Here is a 21376-nt window from a genome sequence, read left to right on the forward strand (position 1 = left end):
GCGGGCCAGAAAAAGGGCAGTTATTTGAAAACGTATAGGACCATTATAATTTCTACATACTTTCTAACTGGTTTTAGACGTTCAAGAGTGGCCTGGAGTGTTTTAACCCAAAATAACCTGGGTGAAAGGAATGGGAGAAGAGAATTCACCTCATTCCTCTAAAGGTGGGTCAACAATGTTAGACGTGCTACCATAGGAGACAACCTGACTGGGTTTGATCTCACTTTACTACTTTCTAAAAGTTCTTTATTACGTAGCCTATTATCTTTCAGGCACAATAAGCACCCAACGGGAAAGTAAACACGTCAATGTTTTGTACAAAAAAAGTGGTTGGCATTGTAGCTACACTATCATATCAGGAGAGGTTTGTCTATAGATGTTTGGTGTGGCTGTATTGTTTGACTCACTCTTGGCTTAGCTGCTCAGCAATTGGGATATTTATAGACTGATAAAGTGTGTATTTGTATTAACTTTATTAGTGAGTGCTGGATTATGACACTGGCTGGTATTTCTAATAACAATGTTTTTTTTTCGGAGAATACCAACATAGTGACAATACACACACACGCAAACACACACAAATACACACTCAAGCCATCTCAGAAGGGAAGCGGATAGAGGCTCACAATAGTCATAATATAGTCTCTGTGTGTGAGGTTGTTGACCGTTTTCCTGTAGATGGACTGTGGCATGCTGCGGTTCAGCATGCTTGCCATAGACCTGTATTTCCTTCGTGTGTGTGTCTTTTCTCAATATCTGCAATTGAGTGTCTGTGTGTGTGTCCATGACCACACAACCATGTGTTTATCAGTGATGTTTTCAGGATCAGCTGGTTAAGCAGGCCTGTCTCTCCCCAGTCTTATTAACCAACGATCTCTCTCGGTTGGGTCTGGTGCCAGGCTCCCCAGCTGGCCCCGGTGCTCCCACGTCTTCCTCCAGGAAATGCCACGTCTCTCACCTGGTCTGGACGTCCTGGTCTAACTACCCACATAGCAGGCATCAATGTGCTTCCAAAGCAGGCTGTGGTGGCTCTTACATATGGTCTGCCATGTACTGGGCTTTTCTTAGTTAGTTTGCATGCTCTCGAGCATGGATTGGACATATGTATGGTGGATGGAACATAGCTCGTGTCTCATTCTCACCACTTCCTTTCCCGTTATACGTTTGGGTCTAATGTAGCACAACAGATTGAGTTTTAGTTTCTGTGCCCTTTGAAAAGTGAATTTCTTTTTTTTTGCGCTGTCTCTGAAGGCTGCTGGCCATGGTTTAGAAGTGTGTGTGTTCCAGGTTTAGTCTTGTCAGATAATCAGGCTTCTGTTTTCAGGGTAGACATCGTGATCCTCATTAGCTACAGTCCCCTGTGCTCTCTCTCTTTCTTTATCTCTCTCTCTCCCTCTCTTTCTCTTTTATTCAATACAGTCACGTTTAAACAATCAGGTACACACACACGACCGATGCTGACAGTTTTCAGAGGTTCAAATAAAGGAGAATTCTCCCCCTCCGGGAGTGTGTGTAAGTGAGATCTACACTTCAGAGTCCACATTTCATCTTGCAAACTTGATCCTATTGCTTCACACTAAAACACATTTGAAACACAAACTTCAGGGTCCAACACAAGCACACAGACACAGTTCTATTTGTTTGATATCCTTTCTCTGAAACAGCGTGTCAACTTCTCTGGCTCTTACTCCCTGCAGAACTCTCAATTTTCTTGCTCACGCAAATCTATGTCACTACTACTCATATGTGATATGTACAAGGCAGGAAAACAGTTGTTGACTTATGTGCCTTTTCTAGAAGTTTGTTTTGCATTTCTGGAGCGTCCGGAATTAACGTCAAGGCTCATTGTTGAAAGTGAGAGGGGATGTGGGTTTGTTTGTTTGTTTTTGATTGAATCCCCCTCTCTCCTTCTCTCTCTCCTTCATTCTCTCTCTCTCCCTGTCTGTGCTTGCATCTTGGAGAAGGAGGAGTAGGAACTGAGGGTTGCTTTGTGCTCCTGTCTCTGTGGGGCTCTATCTGTTTTTTGGGGGGAGGAGAGCTGGAAGCGGAGGCGGTGTGCACATGTCTGTGTGTGTTTATTTGTGTGTTTGTGCTTATGCATGTGTGTGTGCGTGCCAGGCTGACGCTGAGATGATGCAGAGCTATACGTCTGTGTAGTCAGTGGGCACAGTGCCCATACACCAATGCAGCAGAGACGGGCATATCACCTGACACCCGTCCCAGTGGAGTGGGCATCAAAGACAATCAGATAGCAAGAAAACACCAAACCCCACCGAGTGTGTGTCTGAGTCTGTGACTACAGACCGCCAAGGTTCTGCTTGCCTCACAGATATATTCCTCTCTATTCAAAGTGACTCATCTCAAAAAGCACAGGCACTGTATGTATAGGACTGTCTAGTACCACAGGAACAAAAGGCCTACAGGTCCCCCTAAGTCAGAGTAACTAGAGTTTTATGTCCTTGGCTTGTTGCTCCCTGCTCCCTGATATATGTGAATCCCCTTATTCTCTTGGATGAACATTCTGTTCACTCTGTTTACCAGCTCTTACCAACTCCTTGAGTTACAGAGGGAGAAACTTCCGGACGCCTACCACAACTTCCCTGAGCGCAATACCAGAGAGGCTAGGGGACATACAGAAACAGTGGCCTAGAAGAAAGCCAGGCTGGCTGGCCCCTGGTGAAGTAACCATAGTGATATACATTAAGTGTAGGGTGCGAAGGCTAAGCTATTTACTTTCATAGCACTTCAGCTGTACTTACACTGCCCTCAGGCTAGGAAGGTTTATAGTTGGCTTATATCACCTCTGAATAACTTTCTTTAAAGCACACTCATGTTACACAGAATGTACAAAACATTAGGAACACCTTCCTAATATTGAGTTGCACCCTTTCTGCCCTCAGAACAGCCTCAATTAATCTGGGCATGGACTCTACAAGGTGTCAAAAGCATTCCACAGGGATGCTGGCCCATGTTGACTCCAATGCTTCCCACAGTTGTGTCAAGTTGGCTGGATGTCCTTTGGGTGTTGGACCATTCTTGATACACACTGGAAACTGTTGAGCATGAAAAACCCAGCAGTGTTGCAGTTCTTCACACACTCAAACTGGTGCGCCCGGCACCTACTACCATACCCCGTTCAAAGGTACTTAAATCTTTTGTCTTGCTCATTCACCCTCTGAATGGCACACATACACAATCCATGTCTCAATTGTCTCAAGGCTTTAAAATACTTATTTAACCTGTCTCCCCCCTTTCATCTACACTGATTGAAGTGGATTAAACAGGTGACATCAATAAGGGATCATAGCTTTCACCTTGATTCATCCGGTCAAGTCTAATGTTTTGTACACTCAATGTAAATGTATTTAGGAAATAACGAAAAGTACTGACAGGGACAGAAAGACAGACAGTTCTCTCTGTCACACTTCCTCCAATTGTAATCTCTCCGTATGTTTTCAGCAGAGGAAAAGGACATTGAGAAACAGATAGACACTGTCAATCCACCTGATGTAATTTCCTCCTCCCTGATGACTTCTGGGAAACGATGTAGTCCAGGTACTGATCTAGGAACAGTTTCACTCATCCCCTGTCCAAGGCCTGCTCATCTGGGTGTGGTGTTATGACTGATCAGGAAGCTTACGCAGAATCCCCCTTTATTTCCTGTATCCTCTTCCCTGAAGGAAGTGTGAGTCTTATTTCTCTCGTCGCGTTATCTAGCTATCTCTCATTGGTGGAAATGATGAATCCACCCTAAGCTTAACCTCTCTGATTGGCTGCCACTGTACATTTCACGTACCACTTCCTGAGTAGCTTTGTGGATTCCCCACACATGCCACAACAGAATACCCAGTACTCAGTACTCAGTGTAGATAATCTGTCCTGAGTCATTACAAGAAAAACAAACACAAAAACCAAAACCAAATCCGATCCACATCAATGGGACTGTAGTAGAGATAGTCCCGAGTTTTATGTTCCTCGACATCCACATCACAGAGGACTTGTCATGGACCAACAATACCACCAGTCTTGTCAAGAGGGCGCAATAGCGTCTCTTCTTCCTAAGGCCGCTGCACCATCGAGAGTGTCCTGACACGTTGCATAATGGCCTGGTATGAGAATTGCTCCGTTCACGACCTCAAGGCCCTCCAGCGTGTGGTGAAGACGGCCCAGTACATCACAGGGACCGTGCTTCCACCAATCCAGGACATCTACTCAAAACATCTACGCAGCCTCTTCAAGGACCCCACACACCCCATCCACGAGCTGTTCTCTCCGTTACCGTTACCGCAGGCAGTATCAGAGCAGGAGGAACAGTTTCACTCATCCCCTGTCCTAGGCTTGCTCATCTGGCTCAGAGACTGTTTCTATCTACAAGCCATCAGACTGCTGAACACTTGAACTGGACTGACCACCTGCTCTGGTTCTCCACACCTTAGATCACATCACACCTGCTGCTACCAGATTCTTACTATACTGCTCAATTTATACACTTGCCACCCACCCCCTTCCCCAATGCAAATATTGTACTATAAATTGTGTCTTCCTGTATTGTACTTATGATTCAATATTTATTCTGTTCTACTGCCATTTACTTTATGTTCGATTCTTAAACTAAAAAGTGGTATTACTATTTCTAATTGTTATTGGATTGTAGAGAAGGAACCTGCAAGTAAGCATTTCGTTGGACAGTGTTTACCATGCGCATCCCGTACATACAGTTGCAGTCGAAAGTTTACATACACCTTAGCCAAATACATTTCAACTCAGTTTTTCACAATTCCTGATATTTAATCCTCGTAAAAATGCCCTGTCTTAGGTCAGTTAGGATCACCACCATTCTTATTTTAAGAATGTGAAATGTCAGAATAATAGTAGAGAGAATGATTTATTTCAGCTTTTATTTCTTTCATCACATTCCCAGTGGGTCATAAGTTTACATACACTCAATTAGTATTTGGCAGCATTGCCTTTAAATTGTTTAACTTTGGTCAAATGTTTTGGGTAGCCTTCAACAAGCTTCCCACAATAAGTTGGGTGAATTTTGGCCCATTCCTTCTGACAGAGCTGGTGTATCTGAGTCAGGATTGTAGGCCTCCTTGCTCGCACATGCTTTTTCAGTTCTGCCCACAAATGTTCTATGGGATTGAGGTCAGGGATTTGTGATGGCCACTCCAATACCTTGACTTTGTTGTCCTTAAGCCATTTTGCCACAACTTTAGTCCCGTTCGGATCTGCCATGGGAGTAATGGCAGGAGAGTAACAATTCCAGCCAGAATAACCAACAGTTTCTTGGTGAACTCCAAGGTCCTCTGATAATACTAGTCCCGTGCGAATCGACATCCCTGTGTTTTGAGAGAAATGTCTGAGTTTCACAGGTGTTGCTCGCGCTTTGAGCAAGAAAACAATAACTCATCCGATAAATTGAACGAAGTACTGCGCAAAAATTATATATGAATGGCCTGTATCGGGCCATGTATCAACATTCACAGTGAATGCTTTTGTTCATATGTTTTGTGTGTATGGATTGAATATTGTCAAATGAATCAGTAAAACATATTGCATCTATTTAATGCAACTCTTCCTGTCAACTGACCTAAATGTTTGGAAATGACAAGTTAACTTTCCCGTCCTTAGCCTTAAACGCCTCTCAAGTGTAAGTACAATGTTTAGCTCACATTTGAAGGCTGGGGGGCATTTAGGATGTAAAATATCCTAATGATTATGATCACGCTTCCTCAATTCAAATATTATGGGGACACTATACCAACAATGGTTTAGTATGGTTTAGAAACTTGGGAACCAAACTCGAGTTATCTGCATAGCCCTATTCTCGCCCGGACTTTAAATACAGTATATTCACGCCTAGAAAGAAACCTCCAGGCTTCTATCATAACTGTCAATTCATTGGGGGAAAAAGTTAGAAATACATGGGGTAGTTTGGGAAAAAAACGGAACCCGTCCGAATCGTTCTCTGGAATAATGGACATCCTGGGGTAATAATTACATAACCAACGTTCTCTAGTAGTACTAGCCCAGTGCAAATAGGGGGAGAACCGAAATGATAGGGGGAGAACCGAAATGATCAGGCAACCAGAAGTGCAATTGAGAAAGTGCTCCTGACCAAAGTACAGTGATACAGAGAATCAGAATAGGAACCTGGTGGTCTGTCTGTCTGTCTGTCTGTCTGTCTGTCTGTCTGTCTGTCTGTCTGTCTGTCTGTCTGTCTGTCTGTCTGTCTGTCTGTCTGTCTGTCTCTCTCTCTCTCTCTCTCTCCCTCTCCCTCTCTCTCGGTGTATGAGGGTTTTTCTCAACACAATCTATAGCCATATTCGCACGGGACTAGTATTACTATAAAACGGTGGTTATGTAATTATTACCCAAGCATATCCATTTTTCCAGTGGACAATAATTCGGATGGGATTAGTTTTACCAAACTGCTTCTGTAATAAAAAAATGTTGTCATGACAGAAGCATGGAGGCTCTTCTAGCTGTGATGATATTTCAAATGTCTAGGGATAGCCTAATATTGGCCTATTGGCCCTCAATTCAGAGAAAGTCAAAATAATAATGCATATCAATAAGAACCATGAACTAACTGTAACCTATGCAGACATTTAACTAAATGACATACGGTATTTTATCGGCAATATCGCCCACTTTATCTTTTAAAAGAGAAGTATGGCACTAGGAAAGTTGATATGTGACAAAACAGATCATTCATCTTTAGGCTACATGCATAACGTAGCACTTTGTTTTAAGCATCAATTTGTTCCCATGTTCGTACCCAAACTGGGTGCAGCACTCTCAAAACATAGGGATGACGATTTGCACGGGAGAAGTATTATCAGAGGACCTGGGAGTTTGCCGAAAAACAGTAGGTTTTTAGGGCTGGGTTAATAACCTTCCTGCCAAGTAAAAATTACTGACATGACAGATTTGGACAGGACAACAATTACAGATATGGTGGTTTGTGCTCGCGTTACCTGAGTTCCCCCAGTAAAACGTATTCTGTCCGAATAGGGCTTATGTCATGTAATTGGATTTCAACACAGCATTATATTTATACTTATTCTATGCAGGACTAAGCACACATGAGCCAAGTGCTGTTCTAATTCCCTATAGCTTAACCTACATTTAAATACATTCAATACATTTTATAATTTTTTTTTTTTTTAATAATCAGTGCTCGACTACTCATTTTGGGTGCCGGTACTGTTTATATGTAGGTGCAGGAGCTCCACAATACTTTTGAGCTAATATTTTATAAGAGGAACAGGAGCTCATATAAATACTGCCTTCAGGAAGTATTCAGACCCCTTGACTTTTTCCACATTTTGTTACGTTACAACCTTATTCTAAAATTGATTAATACTAATATTTTTTCAGCGATCTACACACAGTACCGCATCATGACAAACCGAAAACAGGTTTTTAGAAATGTCTGCAGACAAAAAATAAAAAACAGAAATACCTTATTTACATAAGTATTCAGACCCTTTGCTATGACACTCGAAACTGAGCTCAGGTACATCCTGTTTCCATTGATCATCTTTGAGATGTTTCTACAACTTGATTGGAGTCCACCTGTGGTAAATTCAATTGAATGGAATGTATATATATGACTCTCCCTATATACTCTCTGTATATAGGGCAAAGCAGTCTCTAAGTTGCAGGCTAGTAACAGTGACTAAGTTTCAGGGCAGGATACTGGGCATAGGCCAGCTAGTGGTGACTGTTTAACAGTCTGATGGCCTGGAGATAGAAACTGTTTATCAGTCTCTTAGTCCCAGATTTGATGCACCTGTACTGTCTCCTCCTTTTAGATAGTAGTGGGGTGAACAGGCCGTGGGTCGGGTGGCTGAGTTCCTTGATGATCTTCTTGGTCTTCCTGTGACACCGGATGCTGTACATGTTCTGGAGGGCAGTGTTCCCCAGATTTAACTAACCACACCAACCTGCGGTTGCGGACGGTGCAATACCGTACTTGGCAGTGATTCAACCCAACAGGATGCTCTCGATGGTGAATCTGTAGAAGCTCGTGAGGGTCTTAGGGACCAAGCTGAATTTCTTCAGCATCCTGAGATTGAAGAGGCGCTGTTCCGCCTTCTTCACCACAATGTCTGTGTGAAGGGATCATTTCAGATCGTCAATGATGTGAACGCTGAGGAACTGTAGTGACGCCTCAAGCACGGCAATGCAGTGCTTTAGACCGCTGCGCCGCTCGGGAGGCCGTCGTCAGCAAACTTGATGATTGAGTTGGAGTGGTGCGTGGCCACACAGTCGTGGGTGAACAGGGAGTACAGGATGGGCTGAGCACGCACCCCTGTGAGGCCCCATTGTTGAGGATCATCTTGGCAGAGGTGATGTTGCCTACCGTCACCACTTGAGGTCAGGCTGTCAGAAAGTCCAGGACTCAGTTGAACAGTGAAGAGTTCAGACCCAGGGACCTGAGTTTAGTGATGAGCTTGGAGCTTGGGTGCTATGGTGTTGAAGGCTGAGCTGTAGTCGATGAACAGCATTCTTACATCATTTAGGGCTGTGTGCAGTGCAATGGCGATTGCGTCAACTGTAGATCTGTTCAGGCAGTATGCAAATTGTAGTGGGTCTAGGCTGTCAAGTAAGGTGGAGGTGATATGGTCCTTAGCTAGCCTCTCAAAGCACTTTATGATGGCAGAAGTGAGTGCTACGGGGCGATAGTCATCTAGTTCAGTTACCTTTGCTTTCTTGGGTACCGGAACAATGGTGGACCTCTTGAAGCAAGTGGGGACAACAAACTGGGATATGGAGAGATTGAACATGTCCGTAAACACTCCAGCCAGCTGGTTTGCACATGCTCGGAGGAAGCGGCTTGGGATGCCGTGCCATGCATTGTTTGCCCATGCAGCCCAACGGTAATGCAGCATTCCTCTGCAGAGGGGACTGACGGGTCACTGTTGTTATTCCAATAACTGTAATATATAAGGTATTAATATGAAACAGTCACCAAAGCTACAGAACACTGAGTCTGTAATAAGCAGAAAAATGACCTGCTACAGGTTACCAAGCAGACAGCATTCAGATCTACTCCAAGCTTCTTAGAAACCACTGCGGGGAATTTCCCTACTTCCAAGTGTTTCATCTTTGTTTCATTAGAAATAGAAAGAGTAGTTGAAATAGTGATCTATTTAAGAAAAAGAAAAACTAAGAAGCCCTCAGCTTCTGATGTCTGGGTTGTGCTGTTTGTGTATGTCACGTTTATTTTTATAGCCCTTCTTACGTCAGCTGATGTAAGAAGTCACAAAGTGCTGTTCAGAAACCCAGTCTTGCACAGTGATCTTTCTCTCTCTCTCTCTCTCTCTCTCCGCTTTCTTGCTCTGGATAAGCCTTAACAACAACAAATGCTGTAGCCATAAGATACTTTACTATCCCTCTCTGACAGATAATTGCTCCAACACACATACACCCACAAACCCACACACGCACATACACACAAACGCCGCAGAGCAGCTCACAATATTTATGGGTCCAGAGAGGTGACACACATCTGTCTGGGTTTTTCCCCCACTGTTTTCACTGAACTTTGGATGGGCAATTGATCCATCTTCATGCTCACACTCCTCTCTCTCCTGTGCAAAATGTATCTGCGTCTCAATAACTATAATTCGCTTCAAATCTCACCCTTTCTCTCGCCGCTACGGCGATGCATAGGCTGAAGGCTTTAGTCCGTGATGGTCACACATACGCCTCTGAATACGTCTTCAAAGCACCTCAAGATGGTTCATGAACTTGAGGTGTTCCCTGAGTGACGTACGTCATTACGTATCGTACGAGGGTGGAGTTAGGCTGTGGTTATACAGTATGTCCTCATTCTGGTATTTGTAGTCAGGTCAGTAATTCCAGTCGTCTGTTGTGTATTTGGATAGGTAGGATTCCAAAAGCACCTCACTCGAACACTCTAGTCATGTTCTGAATCTTGACTCAAGTCCGGCAGGTTTATGTGGCTTTGTTTTCACGTGCCAATAATAGCGTGTGTATGGATGGGCTGGTGTATGTATGCACGTGTGGCGATATACATGTAAACACTGCTCTGTTCTCGCCTCCTTCCTCTCTCTCCTATCAGGGCGGAGTCTGTATGAGTTCAATCTCACAGTCGATGCCTGTGACTGTTGTTACACCCTCCTGGATGTGATACAGCATTTTCTTTTCTCTACCTGAGCAACACACGTTCATATGGTTTTATTTGTTACGCCGCCCTGTCCCTTCATTGGCCAGTAATGATGACCTTGCACTAACTGTTATCTCTTCTTTGCTCTCTCTTACAGGAGAATGTTGACACAAGCGCCACCTCCCTGCAGCTTCGCTCAGAGATCCAAGTAAGCCAAGAATCCTCTTGCCTTGGTCACACCACATTTATACCTGTATCACGACATCAGCATCACATAATATATATATATATATACACACTGCTCAAAAAAATAAAGGGAACACTAAAATAACACATCCTAGATCTGAATGAATGAAATAATCTTATTAAATACTTTTTTTCTTTACATAGTTGAATGTGCTGACAACAAAATCACACAAAAATAATCAATGAAAATCCAATTTATCAACCCATGGAGGTCTGGATTTGGAGTCACACTCAAAATTAAAGTGGAAAACCACACTACAGGCTGATCCAACTTTGATGCAATGTCCTTAAAACAAGTCAAAATGAGGCTCAGTAGTGTGTGTGGCCTCCACGTGCCTGTATGACCTCCCTACAACGCCTGGGCATGCTCCTGATGAGGTGGCAGATGGTCTCCTGAGGGATCTCCTCCCAGACCTGGACTAAAGCATCCGCCAACTCCTGGACAGTCTGTGGTGCAACGTGGCGTTGGTGGATGGAGCGAGACATGATGTCCCAGATGTGCTCAATTGGATTCAGGTCTGGGGAACGGGCGGGCCAGTCCATAGCATCAATGCCTTCCTCTTGCAGGAACTGCTGACACACTCCAGCCACATGAGGTCTAGCATTGTCTTGCATTAGGAGGAACCCAGGGCCAACCGCACCAGCATATGGTCTCACAAGGGGTCTGAGGATCTCATCTCGGTACCTAATGGCAGTCAGGCTACCTCTGGCGAGCACATGGAGGGCTGTGCGGCCCCCCAAAGAAATGCCACCCCACACCATGACTGACCCACCGCCAAACCGGTCATGCTGGAGGATGTTGCAGGCAGCAGAACGTTCTCCACGGCGTCTCCAGACTCTGTCACGTCTGTCACGTGTTCAGTGTGAACCTGCTTTCATCTGTAAAGAGCACAGGGCGCCAGTGGCGAATTTGCCAATCTTGGTGTTCTCTGGAAAATGCCAAACGTCCTGCACGGTGTTGGGCTGTAAGCACAACCCCCACCTGTGGACGTCGGGCCCTCATACCACCCTCATGGAGTCTGTTTCTGACCGTTTGAGCAGACACATGCACATTTGTGGCCTGCTGGAGGTCATTTTGCAGGGCTCTGGCAGTGCTCCTCCTGCTCCTCCTTGCACAAAGGCGGAGGTAGCGGTCCTGCTGCTGGGTTGTTGCCCTCCTACGGCCTCCTCCACGTCTCCTGATGTACCGGCCTGTCTCCTGGTAGCGCCTCCATGCTCTGGACACTACGCTGACAGACACAGCAAACCTTCTTGCCACAGCTCGCATTGATGTGCCATCCTGGATGAGCTGCACTACCTGAGCCACTTGTGTGGGTTGTAGACGCCGTCTCATGCTACCACTAGAGTGAAAGCACCGCCAGCATTCAAAAGTGACCAAAACATCAGCCAGGAAGCATAGGAACTGAGAAGTGGTCTGTGGTCCCCACCTGCAGAACCACTCCTTTATTGGGGGTGTCTTGCTAATTGCCTATAATTTCCACCTGTTGTCTATTCCATTTGCACAACAGCATGTGAAATGTATTGTCAATCAGTGTTGCTTCCTAAGTGGACAGTTTGATTTCACAGAAGTGTGATTGACTTTACAGCCTTCCCTGTAGCTCAGTTGGTAGAGCATGGTGTTTGCAACACCAGGGTTGTGGGTTCGATTCCCACGGGGGGCCAGCACAGAAAAAAAAAATGTATGAGTTGTATGAAATGTATGCATTCACTACTGTAAGTCGCTCTGGATAAGAGCGTCTGCTAAATGACTAAAATGTAAATGTTACATTGTGTTGTTTAAGTGTTCCCTTTATTTTTTTGAGCAGTGTATATATATATAGATAGCCTAGTATGTGAGTTAGCTTAGCTTACATCAGAGTTACATGCTTTGTTACATCAATGTTATTTGATCCATATTGATTAAGACCTTGGATTATGGTTATCTGAGTGGTACATCTATGTTACATGGCTGAATACCATGCTAAGTGCAGTACCTCCTCTGTCCATAGGAGTCCCTTGGCTTCAGCAGTGAGGTGTCCACTCCAGAGACAGAGAGAAAGTAAGACTACAGTTCAACCCCGCTTCCCTTTACACGTGTGACGAGTAATGTGCAATGCAGTGAATCTGCGTTAGACTGTCAACACACACATGCACACACACACACACACACGTACAAACGCACATATGTGGGTCATGCATCATGCTTATCCTTGCAGCATGTCCAGAGCTAATGATGGTGTGAGGGGATAAGCGTCTCCAGATAGCAGCTCGGGACAACATCTGACTGTACACCCGCTGAGGGCCAGAGACCTTGCCCATGGGGACTGACTGGGCTCTTAGACAGGAGTTATGCATAGGAGTTAGGGACAGTGGAGGAGACCTTACAGTCAGCCTACTGTCCTGTGTCTCTTGTGACTGACACATAACCAAAAAAACACACACTTTCTCCATGGTTTGAGTCACGCACAGTGACTCAAGTCTAACTCCGTCCTCTCTGTCACGGCCCCCTGTGGCTGAAGGAAGGCCAGCTTAGCTCTGCCTCGTGTTTCCTCAGTCCCCAGTCCTCAGGCCCCATTCTACGGCCCTCCAGGCTTCCTTCCTCCCATTGTGTCAGCTAGAGGGGGGAGAGATAAGGGGAGATGGGCCGATTACAACAGGCTAGAGAGTAGGACGGGATGGGGGTATGGGTGGGGTACTGTTCATGGCTTCCTGTCCCCCTCCCCCTGAATTCCTGGAGTATGTGTGCGTGTGTTGTACTTCTTACTCACTGGGACCTGCCACCTCCCAGGACTTCATGAGCCTGTCATCAAACACCCAACCAAGTCCTGTGTTGTTCATCACTATGACAGTTGTATTTACTGTGACAGTCCTTAAAAGATGTCTCTCTGTCCCAGGGACCAGTGACGTAACAGCATTGTTTGCATTGGGGGGAGAGTGATTTAGTAGTGAAGGCTGGACAGAGGACTGGCTATGGGGACTGTGAGGGAAGTTCGGTTGAGAGTCCCCACTCCCCATACAGTCCTATGGTAAAATTCTATGGAGTTGGTCTGTGGAGTTGGTCTGTTCACGTGACGCCCACGTGCAACCGAGGAACCACATACCAGACGTAGTATGTCTGCTCCCATCTCCCTGTGTGTTGTACTGTAGGAATGTAAGCTGGGACTGGGACTGATAGGAACCAGATGAATGACATTCTCTTGAGAGGGAGGGAGGGAGGCCCCTTGGTGTATATTTTCTCTCTCTCCTCTTAGGTTCTCACCCCACCATATTCTCTCTACCCTAAAGCCCCTCTTTGGAGCTCATTTTACCCTAGAGCATTCTTCCTAACCCCTGCCCTTGTCCCTCGCCATACCCCCTAAAGCTTCTTCATTGAAAGGGAATCTTGGTTCTTCCCTGGCATGTTCTCCCCCCACCCCTACTCATTTAAAGTATCAGTGACCCCTCGCTTGCCATTTCCTCTCTGAAGAAAAAGTACCACCCTGTCTCCCCTCTATCCTACCCATTGACTTGTGCTATTGCTGACAGCTAGACAGGTAGACAGGCTTTCTCCTCACTCCCTCCGTTGCTTTCCCCAACCTGGACTAGATGCAACATAGTAAACGGGACACTCCGATTAGTATGATATGTTACGTTTGGTATGGTATGTATTCGTTTGTGGATGTCCATCATCTATTTCGTATGATATGTTACGAATTACAATCCGCATGATACTGTATGTTACGAATTTGCATTCTTACAATATCTTACGATTTGCAATACATATGATATTTTACGAATGACTATTTCTTGTGGCTAACATTAGCTAGGCTAGGGGTTAAGGTTAGGGTTAATGTTAAGAGTCAGGTTAAAGGGTTAAGTTTAGGGGAAGAGTTAGCTAACATGCTAAGTAGTTGTTAAAGTAGCTAAACTGTAATAAGTAGTTGCACAGTTGCTAATTAGCTAAAATGCTAAATTAGTCCATGATGAGATTCGAACAAGCAGACCTTGGGCTGCTAGACGTTTTACGTTATCCACCCCGACCAACCACCCTCCTTTTGTTTTTATCTTAAGTAACTATCTGTCTTATGAAACTATATCAAACGTAACATATACTAAATTGGGTATCCCAGATTTTTGTTTACTATGTTACATTTCGTCTATGAGACCAGGCTGCTTTCTCCCTCGCTTTAAAGCATTCCTGTCCTGCTCTGGTCCCATCATCACCGCTTCCCTTGGGACAATGGCCCATAGGAGATTACCCAGACTTCCTCTGGGCATATCACCCTGCCTGCCATCCTGCCTCTTTCAACCCTACATTGGCAGGAAGTCGGCACAACTCCCACAATGCACGGCATGAGTCTCAGAGTGAGGTGATGACATAGGGTGCTCAGGACACAAACGAACACCAAAGTTTTGAGGGACCAAATAGAGAACTTCCTCTGTGGATTGATTGATCGCCACACAATGTTGGCTGTGGAGAGAGACAGGCTTATTGTTAGGAAAGGGCAGCAAAGGTTACTAGTTTTTGATGGACGTCCAGGGATAGTGCTTGGTTGGCCAGCAGAGCGGTCAATTTCTTTGATATGGTTTCAAAGGGCCAGAGTGGAAGTACACTGAACAGAAATATCAACTCAAAATGGAAAGTGTTGGTATCATGTTTCATGAGCTGAAATAAAAGATCCCATGAATGTTCCATACGCACAAAAAGCATCACTGTTACTGAGCATTTCTCCTTTGCCAAGATAATCCATCCACCTGACAGGTGTGGCATATTTTAGAAGCTGATTAAACAGCATGATCATTACACAGGTGCACCTAGTGTTGGGGACAATAAAAGGCCACTCTAAAATGTGCAGTTTTGTCACACAACATAATGCCACAGATGTCTCAAGTTTTAATAGTGGACATTCCTGACAGCGGGAATATGCACTAGAGCTGTTGCCAGAGAATTGAATGTTAATTTCTCGACCATAAGCTGCCTCCAATATTGTTTTAGAAATTTGGGCAGTATATCCAACTGGCCTCACAACCGCAGACCACGTGTAACCACGCTAGCCCAGGATCTCCCCATCCGTCTTCTTCACCTGCGGGATCGTCTGAGACCAGCCACCTGGACAGCTAATGAAACTGTGGGTGTCAACTGAAAAGTTTCTGCACAAACTGTCAGAAACCGTCTCAGGGAAGCTCATCCACGTGCTCGTTGTCCTCACCAGGCACTTGACCTGACTGAAGTTCGGCGTCGTAACCGACTTCAGTGGGAGAATGCTCACCTTCGATGGCCACTGGCATGCTGGAGAAGTGTGCTCTTCATGGATGAATCCCAGTTTCAGCTGTGCTGGGCAGATGGCAGACAGTGTGTACGGCGTTGTGTGGGAAAGCGGTTTGCTAATGTCAATGTTGTGAACAGTGCCCCATGGTGGCGGTGGGTTTATGGAATGTGCAGGCATAAGCTATAGACAATGAACACAATTGCGTTTTATCAATAGCAATTTGAATGCACAGAGATACCGTGACGAGATCCTGAGGCCCATTGTCGTGCCGTTCATCCCCCGCCATCACCTCATGACGCAAAGATCTGTTCACAATTCCTGGAAGCTGAAAATGTCCCAGTTTTCCCATGGCCTGCATACTCACCAGACATGTCACCCATTGAGCATGTTTGGGATGCTCTGGAATCGACGTGTACGACAGCGTGTTCCAGTTCCCACCAATATCCAGCAACTTCGCACAGCCATTGAAGACGAATGGAACAACATTCAATAGGCCACAACACACACGCCTGATCAACTCTATGCGAAGGAGATGTATCGCGCTGCATGAGGCAAATGGTGGTCACACCAGATATGGACGGGTTTTCTGATCCACACCCCTACCTTTTTTTAAGGCATCTGTGACCAACAGATGCATACTGTATCTGTATTCCCAGTCATGTGAAATACATAATGCATTTATTTAAATTGACTGATGTCCTTATATGAACTGTAACACTGTAAAATCTTTGACATTTGAAATGTTGGGTTTATATTTTGGTTCAGTGTAGTTTGCTCTTTATGTGAGTGCTATCAATATACCTTTGTTGGAGGGTTTAAAGGTGTCCTTCCTTCTCTTTAAGATTAAGAGATTATTTCTTTAAGATCAGTGATTTGCATGCAAGACTATCCCATACAATGTGAATGTCTTGTTTGGGCAACTGTGCAATGTTTGAGAATGTGTTGTCAGCATAATCTATCACACGAGGCGCAATGTTGTGCCCCGCATGGAACTTGAACATACTGTTTGTCATAGAACACCGCACTTTGACAACTAGTGTGCGTGCATGCTGTGTGTCCTGTCATATGACTGTCCTGCAATGCTCTCATAGAGGATATCCCTGTGACCTCTGACCTTTACCTTGTCCTCTAGAGGGGTCACCCTACCGGTCTTCTTGTGGGTTAGCTGTTCTCATTGTCCCTCCCTGATCACTGGAAACCCCTCACGCCAGGTGGTTAGGTAGTAAACACGCACGCACGCACGCACGCACACACACACACACACACACACACACACACACACCTGCCGGATGCCAGGAGCTCTGTGGTCTAGCTATGTCTTTTTTCCACAGGATGAGGGCTGGTGTAGTGTGGTGAGCCACCAGCTGTTGACAGTTAAATATATAATAGACAAGCCAAATCATGTCACATGACACAGGGAGTTATATAATTATTAGGTCATCTTTTGTCTTAGAGAGCTGCTGGGTCGCACCCTCCAGGCTCTCATTGACTTTCTCGGGCCTCTAGTGATTTACTGCACTGTTGGCTCATTGTAGGGACTCCTGTTGTTGAAGTGGACACCATGCTGTGTGTGTGTGCTTGCGTGCGTGCATATTTCTCCCTGGCTGCCTTACTCCTCTCAGAGGGTTGTTTGTGTGTTTGTGGACATAGAGAAGCTTAGTACTGGCATAGCACTGTACAATTTGTCCTCATTTAATCTCCACATAGAACTCTGAAAATATCAACTAAAATACCAGCTTTCAGTCCTAGTAATCTCAGTCTAATTTCTCCAGGCTATTTCCTCACTGCGGTGGTGAGGCATAGGACCAATGTTCCCTCTAAGCTGCGCACGGGCACGCATCTCCCCGGGACTGCTGTGCAGAAGAAATATCAGCCTGCACAGAGAAGCAGGAGATTGAACTTCACTCAAGAGTTTTCCGTCAGTTAACACTATCAATATTTCCCTTTACTGTGGGAATTGTGATCGAATCAACACAATATTAGGCACTTTCAATGTAACATACCGAAACAAAAAGAATTATGCAAGAATTAGTATGCAAAACGAAATATGCAGAACGCATCGGAGTAGGATTCTACACAGACCGGTGAGGCATAACCAATCAGAACTGCAGTAGGCCTATATGCAAATAGACCATTGCCATATATGGATCTTTGCCGTTCACTTTGAACTGGACTGTGTTTACAGCATGAGCTGTAATGAGCCAATGCGCTTGTTGTGAGATCAAAGTGAGAGTAGCCACGCGTGCACATTTGTTCATATCCTTTGCTAGTTAGTGAATTATTATCCTAGTTATAAATAAGTTGTATTCAGCAATGGGGGAGCGATTGATTCCTACAAGATCACAAAACTTATACATTTCTAGACATCTTTGAAAAGCAGGTCAGTTAAAGAGATTTTTTTTGTCATAATGGGGCAGTATTGTATTTTGAGAGACTTTAATATTTTTTTGAGAGACTTGAATAAGCTAATCAGCCAATAGGCAAAGGGTAGCATCATTTGTCTGATTCTCTGTAATAATAGTATGGGAATAATAATACATTTATTTTGTAAAGTTGTTTCTTGCATCAAACAACGCAACAACATTTTCAGTCACCTCCTTGTCTGAAGGACAAGTGGATAAACAGGTTAATGTCAAGCCCTGCATGTTTTTTTCAAAAGTCTCAAGGAATGTAGACCTACATTGAACACCACACACTGGGTGCTACTGTAGGCTGAATGATAGAACAGCTATTTCCCTGTTAAAATTTTATGGGATGCATTTTCTTCATTGTTTTTTATGGTTGGCCACTGGTAGGCCTACATTATGGTCAAATAGCCACATTAGCCTACTTGGCCACTGTTATAACTAAGTGTTCACAGTAAACGCATGCTGGAAGTTGCACAGAATTGTTCGCTCAGCCGACCTGAAATTTGCTCAGTGCTGAACTTTTTGTTGAGAGAACATTGCATAGGATACACACCCAGCACAGTGCAGGAAGGTTGCACCAGATTCAAGGCGATATTCAACATTTGTTAATCAAAAGGTGACTATCGCGCTCACCCAGAAGCTGGTGCGTAAAACCCGCGAATTCAGATGAACAAAAGGTGTGAAGGCGTGCGCACACAGAGATGTCGCATGAAGCTCACTTCATGTTTTTGTTATTTTCACCGCATCAGGGATAGCATACACATTCGTTTCGTTTTTGCAGTCATCTTCAGTGTGTAGGTACAATTGCGTTTGAATTCAAATGAGCAATTTTTAGGGAACAATCTATGTTCGACGTTTGTCCAGGTCCCCAGGACGTTGGGAGATGACTCCGATAACGGCCGCTAGGGGCTACGATGAGCGCTATTACCATCAAGTAGGCTCGTGGCTCGCTAGAGCGATGTAGACGGGGGTGGCGGATGTGTGTAAACCACGGGCTACGAGGATCGCGTGATTAATCCCAGTGTTAGGCACTCGGTTTTATTTTAACCCTACCCTAAACCTTAACCCTTACTTTAACCATTCTGAGTTAATGCCAAAAATGATGGACACATAGATTACTGCAGTCAGACCATGAGATCTTGTTGCGCAGAGAGAGAGAGTTAGAGACTGTTTTTATGCAACGCTCCCGGATCATCATTAGTCCATGACTAAAACTCTTCACCCCACAAGGAAAGTAAAATGCACTAACTGCGTACTGTATAGTTATTTTAAGCGCACAACGTGAATGCTACTGCCACAGACTCAGTGTATGGAACGTTTGGAACCAAACTAAAGGGTTTTTAAAGCAGGTCTGCCTCTCTGTACTATCTTATACAATTGTAAGACAAAGCAGAAATAGAAGTGCAAACCGTTATAGTGTGTATGCGTGTGCTTGTGTGTGTAATAATTGATAGAGCATGGAGCAGAGGGCAAGGCTACAGCAGAAAGAGCTTCTATTGAGTAAGTCCCGTTAGCATTAGCTAGGGCCCTCGCTAGCACACTGGGGCCTAGCGCTGAGATAGAGAGAATAGAAAGAGGGGGATAGAGGAGGGGATGGGGTGGAGGGGGCAAGGTACAGGCCTCCATTCAATTAGCTTCTCATTATGTTGCCATGGCAGCCAACCATTACACATCGCTAAACTTTCCTATAGAGCCCAGAAGGCTGTCACTTCTACTACACACTTACACACATACACACATACACAGAAGAGGGGGAGACCTGTCGGACTTGGTTTGTTTCTGCCACAAACCCACATGTGCCTCACTCACTGAACTGACAACCACCTGTCTCTACCTCTCTGCACGCATCAGCGAGTGTGTGTGTGTGTGTGTGTGTGTGTATGTGTTTGTGCGTGCGTGCGTGCGTGCATTCGTGTGATGTGTTTAACAGGTGCCTGTTCATCAATAATTGGAAGAAGCAATTTCATGAATTCATCAAGTGCAGCGTCTGGATGCTTCTCATTAATCACATCAGACCAACAAATATTTTTAACATCCTCCACTATTTTAGGCCCAGCTGTTGGAACTTGGGCTTTCCCGGATATAGCCACTATATTGTTATCACTGCATCCAATGGGTACAGCTTCAGAACAAAGTTCTACAGTATTAGTAAAAATGTGATCGATACATGTGGATGATCTTGTTCCTGTAGTGTTTTCGTAAACACCCAGGTAGGTTGATGAATAACCTGAACCAGATTACAGGCACTGGTTACAGTAAGAAGCTTCAGGAGGGGTACGTGTGGGCCACTGTACGCCTGATGAAGACAGACTTAACCTCTACTACTGGACAAGCTCTCATCTTTGACTCCCCCTGCATGATTCATGTCTCTAACCAACTCAGACAGAGCAGGGAGAACTGACAGATATCCTAGTCCCACAGACTGCGTCTGCGACTCTTTGACTTGCCAGTGTGACACCAATTCTTTGTTGATCGCTAGGGTACCAGTGAAACAAACGTATCTGGTCATGTTAGTTTTTGGTTCACAATTATTTATGAATTATTTATTATCAAGATTTATTCAAACAGTATAATTCTGATGCTGAGTCACCTTACCCCTATACATATCTACCTCTATCGATCCATATATACCTCTATCGATCCCTGCACATTGTAAATGGGGTACTGGAACTGACCCTATATACAGTGTGCTTACTTACTTTATCATGTTCTTATGTCTTATTTTTATGTCTCGTGTGCAGTGACAATCGAGTTGTCAAAAATCGAGACTCTCGCATTCTTACTCCTCCTCACACCAGTAACTTTCCACGCTGTCTTCTTCACTGTCTCTCTCTCTCTCTCTCTCTCTCTCTCTCTCTCTCTCTCTCTCTCTCTCTCTCTCTCTCTCTCTCTCTCTCTCTCTCTCTCTCTCTCTCTCCAGAGGAGGGAAGTGGAAACACAAACAGGCTTAGTCTGCCCAGTGGTTTTCTCTCTGTCTGCTCTTCTCCTTCCCTCTTCCCTTCTTCATTCACTCTTTTCTCACCTTCCTGTCATCCATTTCCTCTCATCCACTCCTTTCCTCTTAACGCCCAATCCTCCTTTCCTCTCATTCCCCCTATTCATCTCCTCTCCTCTGTGGATATCTCTGCCCTGTGCTCCTCAGGTGCCAGCCAATGTGTGTGTCTATAGAGCTCCACCATTGTCCTCTAGTGGTCTCTAGTGGTGGAGACACTGAGCAGCAGCCAGAGTAAAAACCCACAGACACACAGAAACCTCAGCAGCGTCATGTCAACACAACGGCATATGCTCTTTCTTAGAGGGACGGGGGATGGCCGGGATTGACTGGAAGTCCCCGGTGCTAGAGAAGTGAT

At 44.9% G+C, this 21376-nt stretch overlaps 1 protein-coding gene across 1 annotated transcript in view; it reads left to right on the forward strand.

Moving 5' to 3' along the window:
• Nucleotides 1–21376, forward strand: part of LOC106571830 (SAM and SH3 domain-containing protein 1-like) — a 337413-nt gene that overhangs the window by 262912 nt on the left and 53125 nt on the right. The window contains 2 exon segments of the mRNA XM_045695894.1: nt 10302–10352; nt 12379–12428. Of these exon segments, the coding sequence (XP_045551850.1) occupies nt 10302–10352; nt 12379–12428 (101 nt within the window).

The sequence above is a fragment of the Salmo salar genome, chromosome ssa15 (assembly GCF_905237065.1).
Source record: "Salmo salar chromosome ssa15, Ssal_v3.1, whole genome shotgun sequence".
NCBI classification, from domain to species: domain Eukaryota; kingdom Metazoa; phylum Chordata; class Actinopteri; order Salmoniformes; family Salmonidae; genus Salmo; species Salmo salar.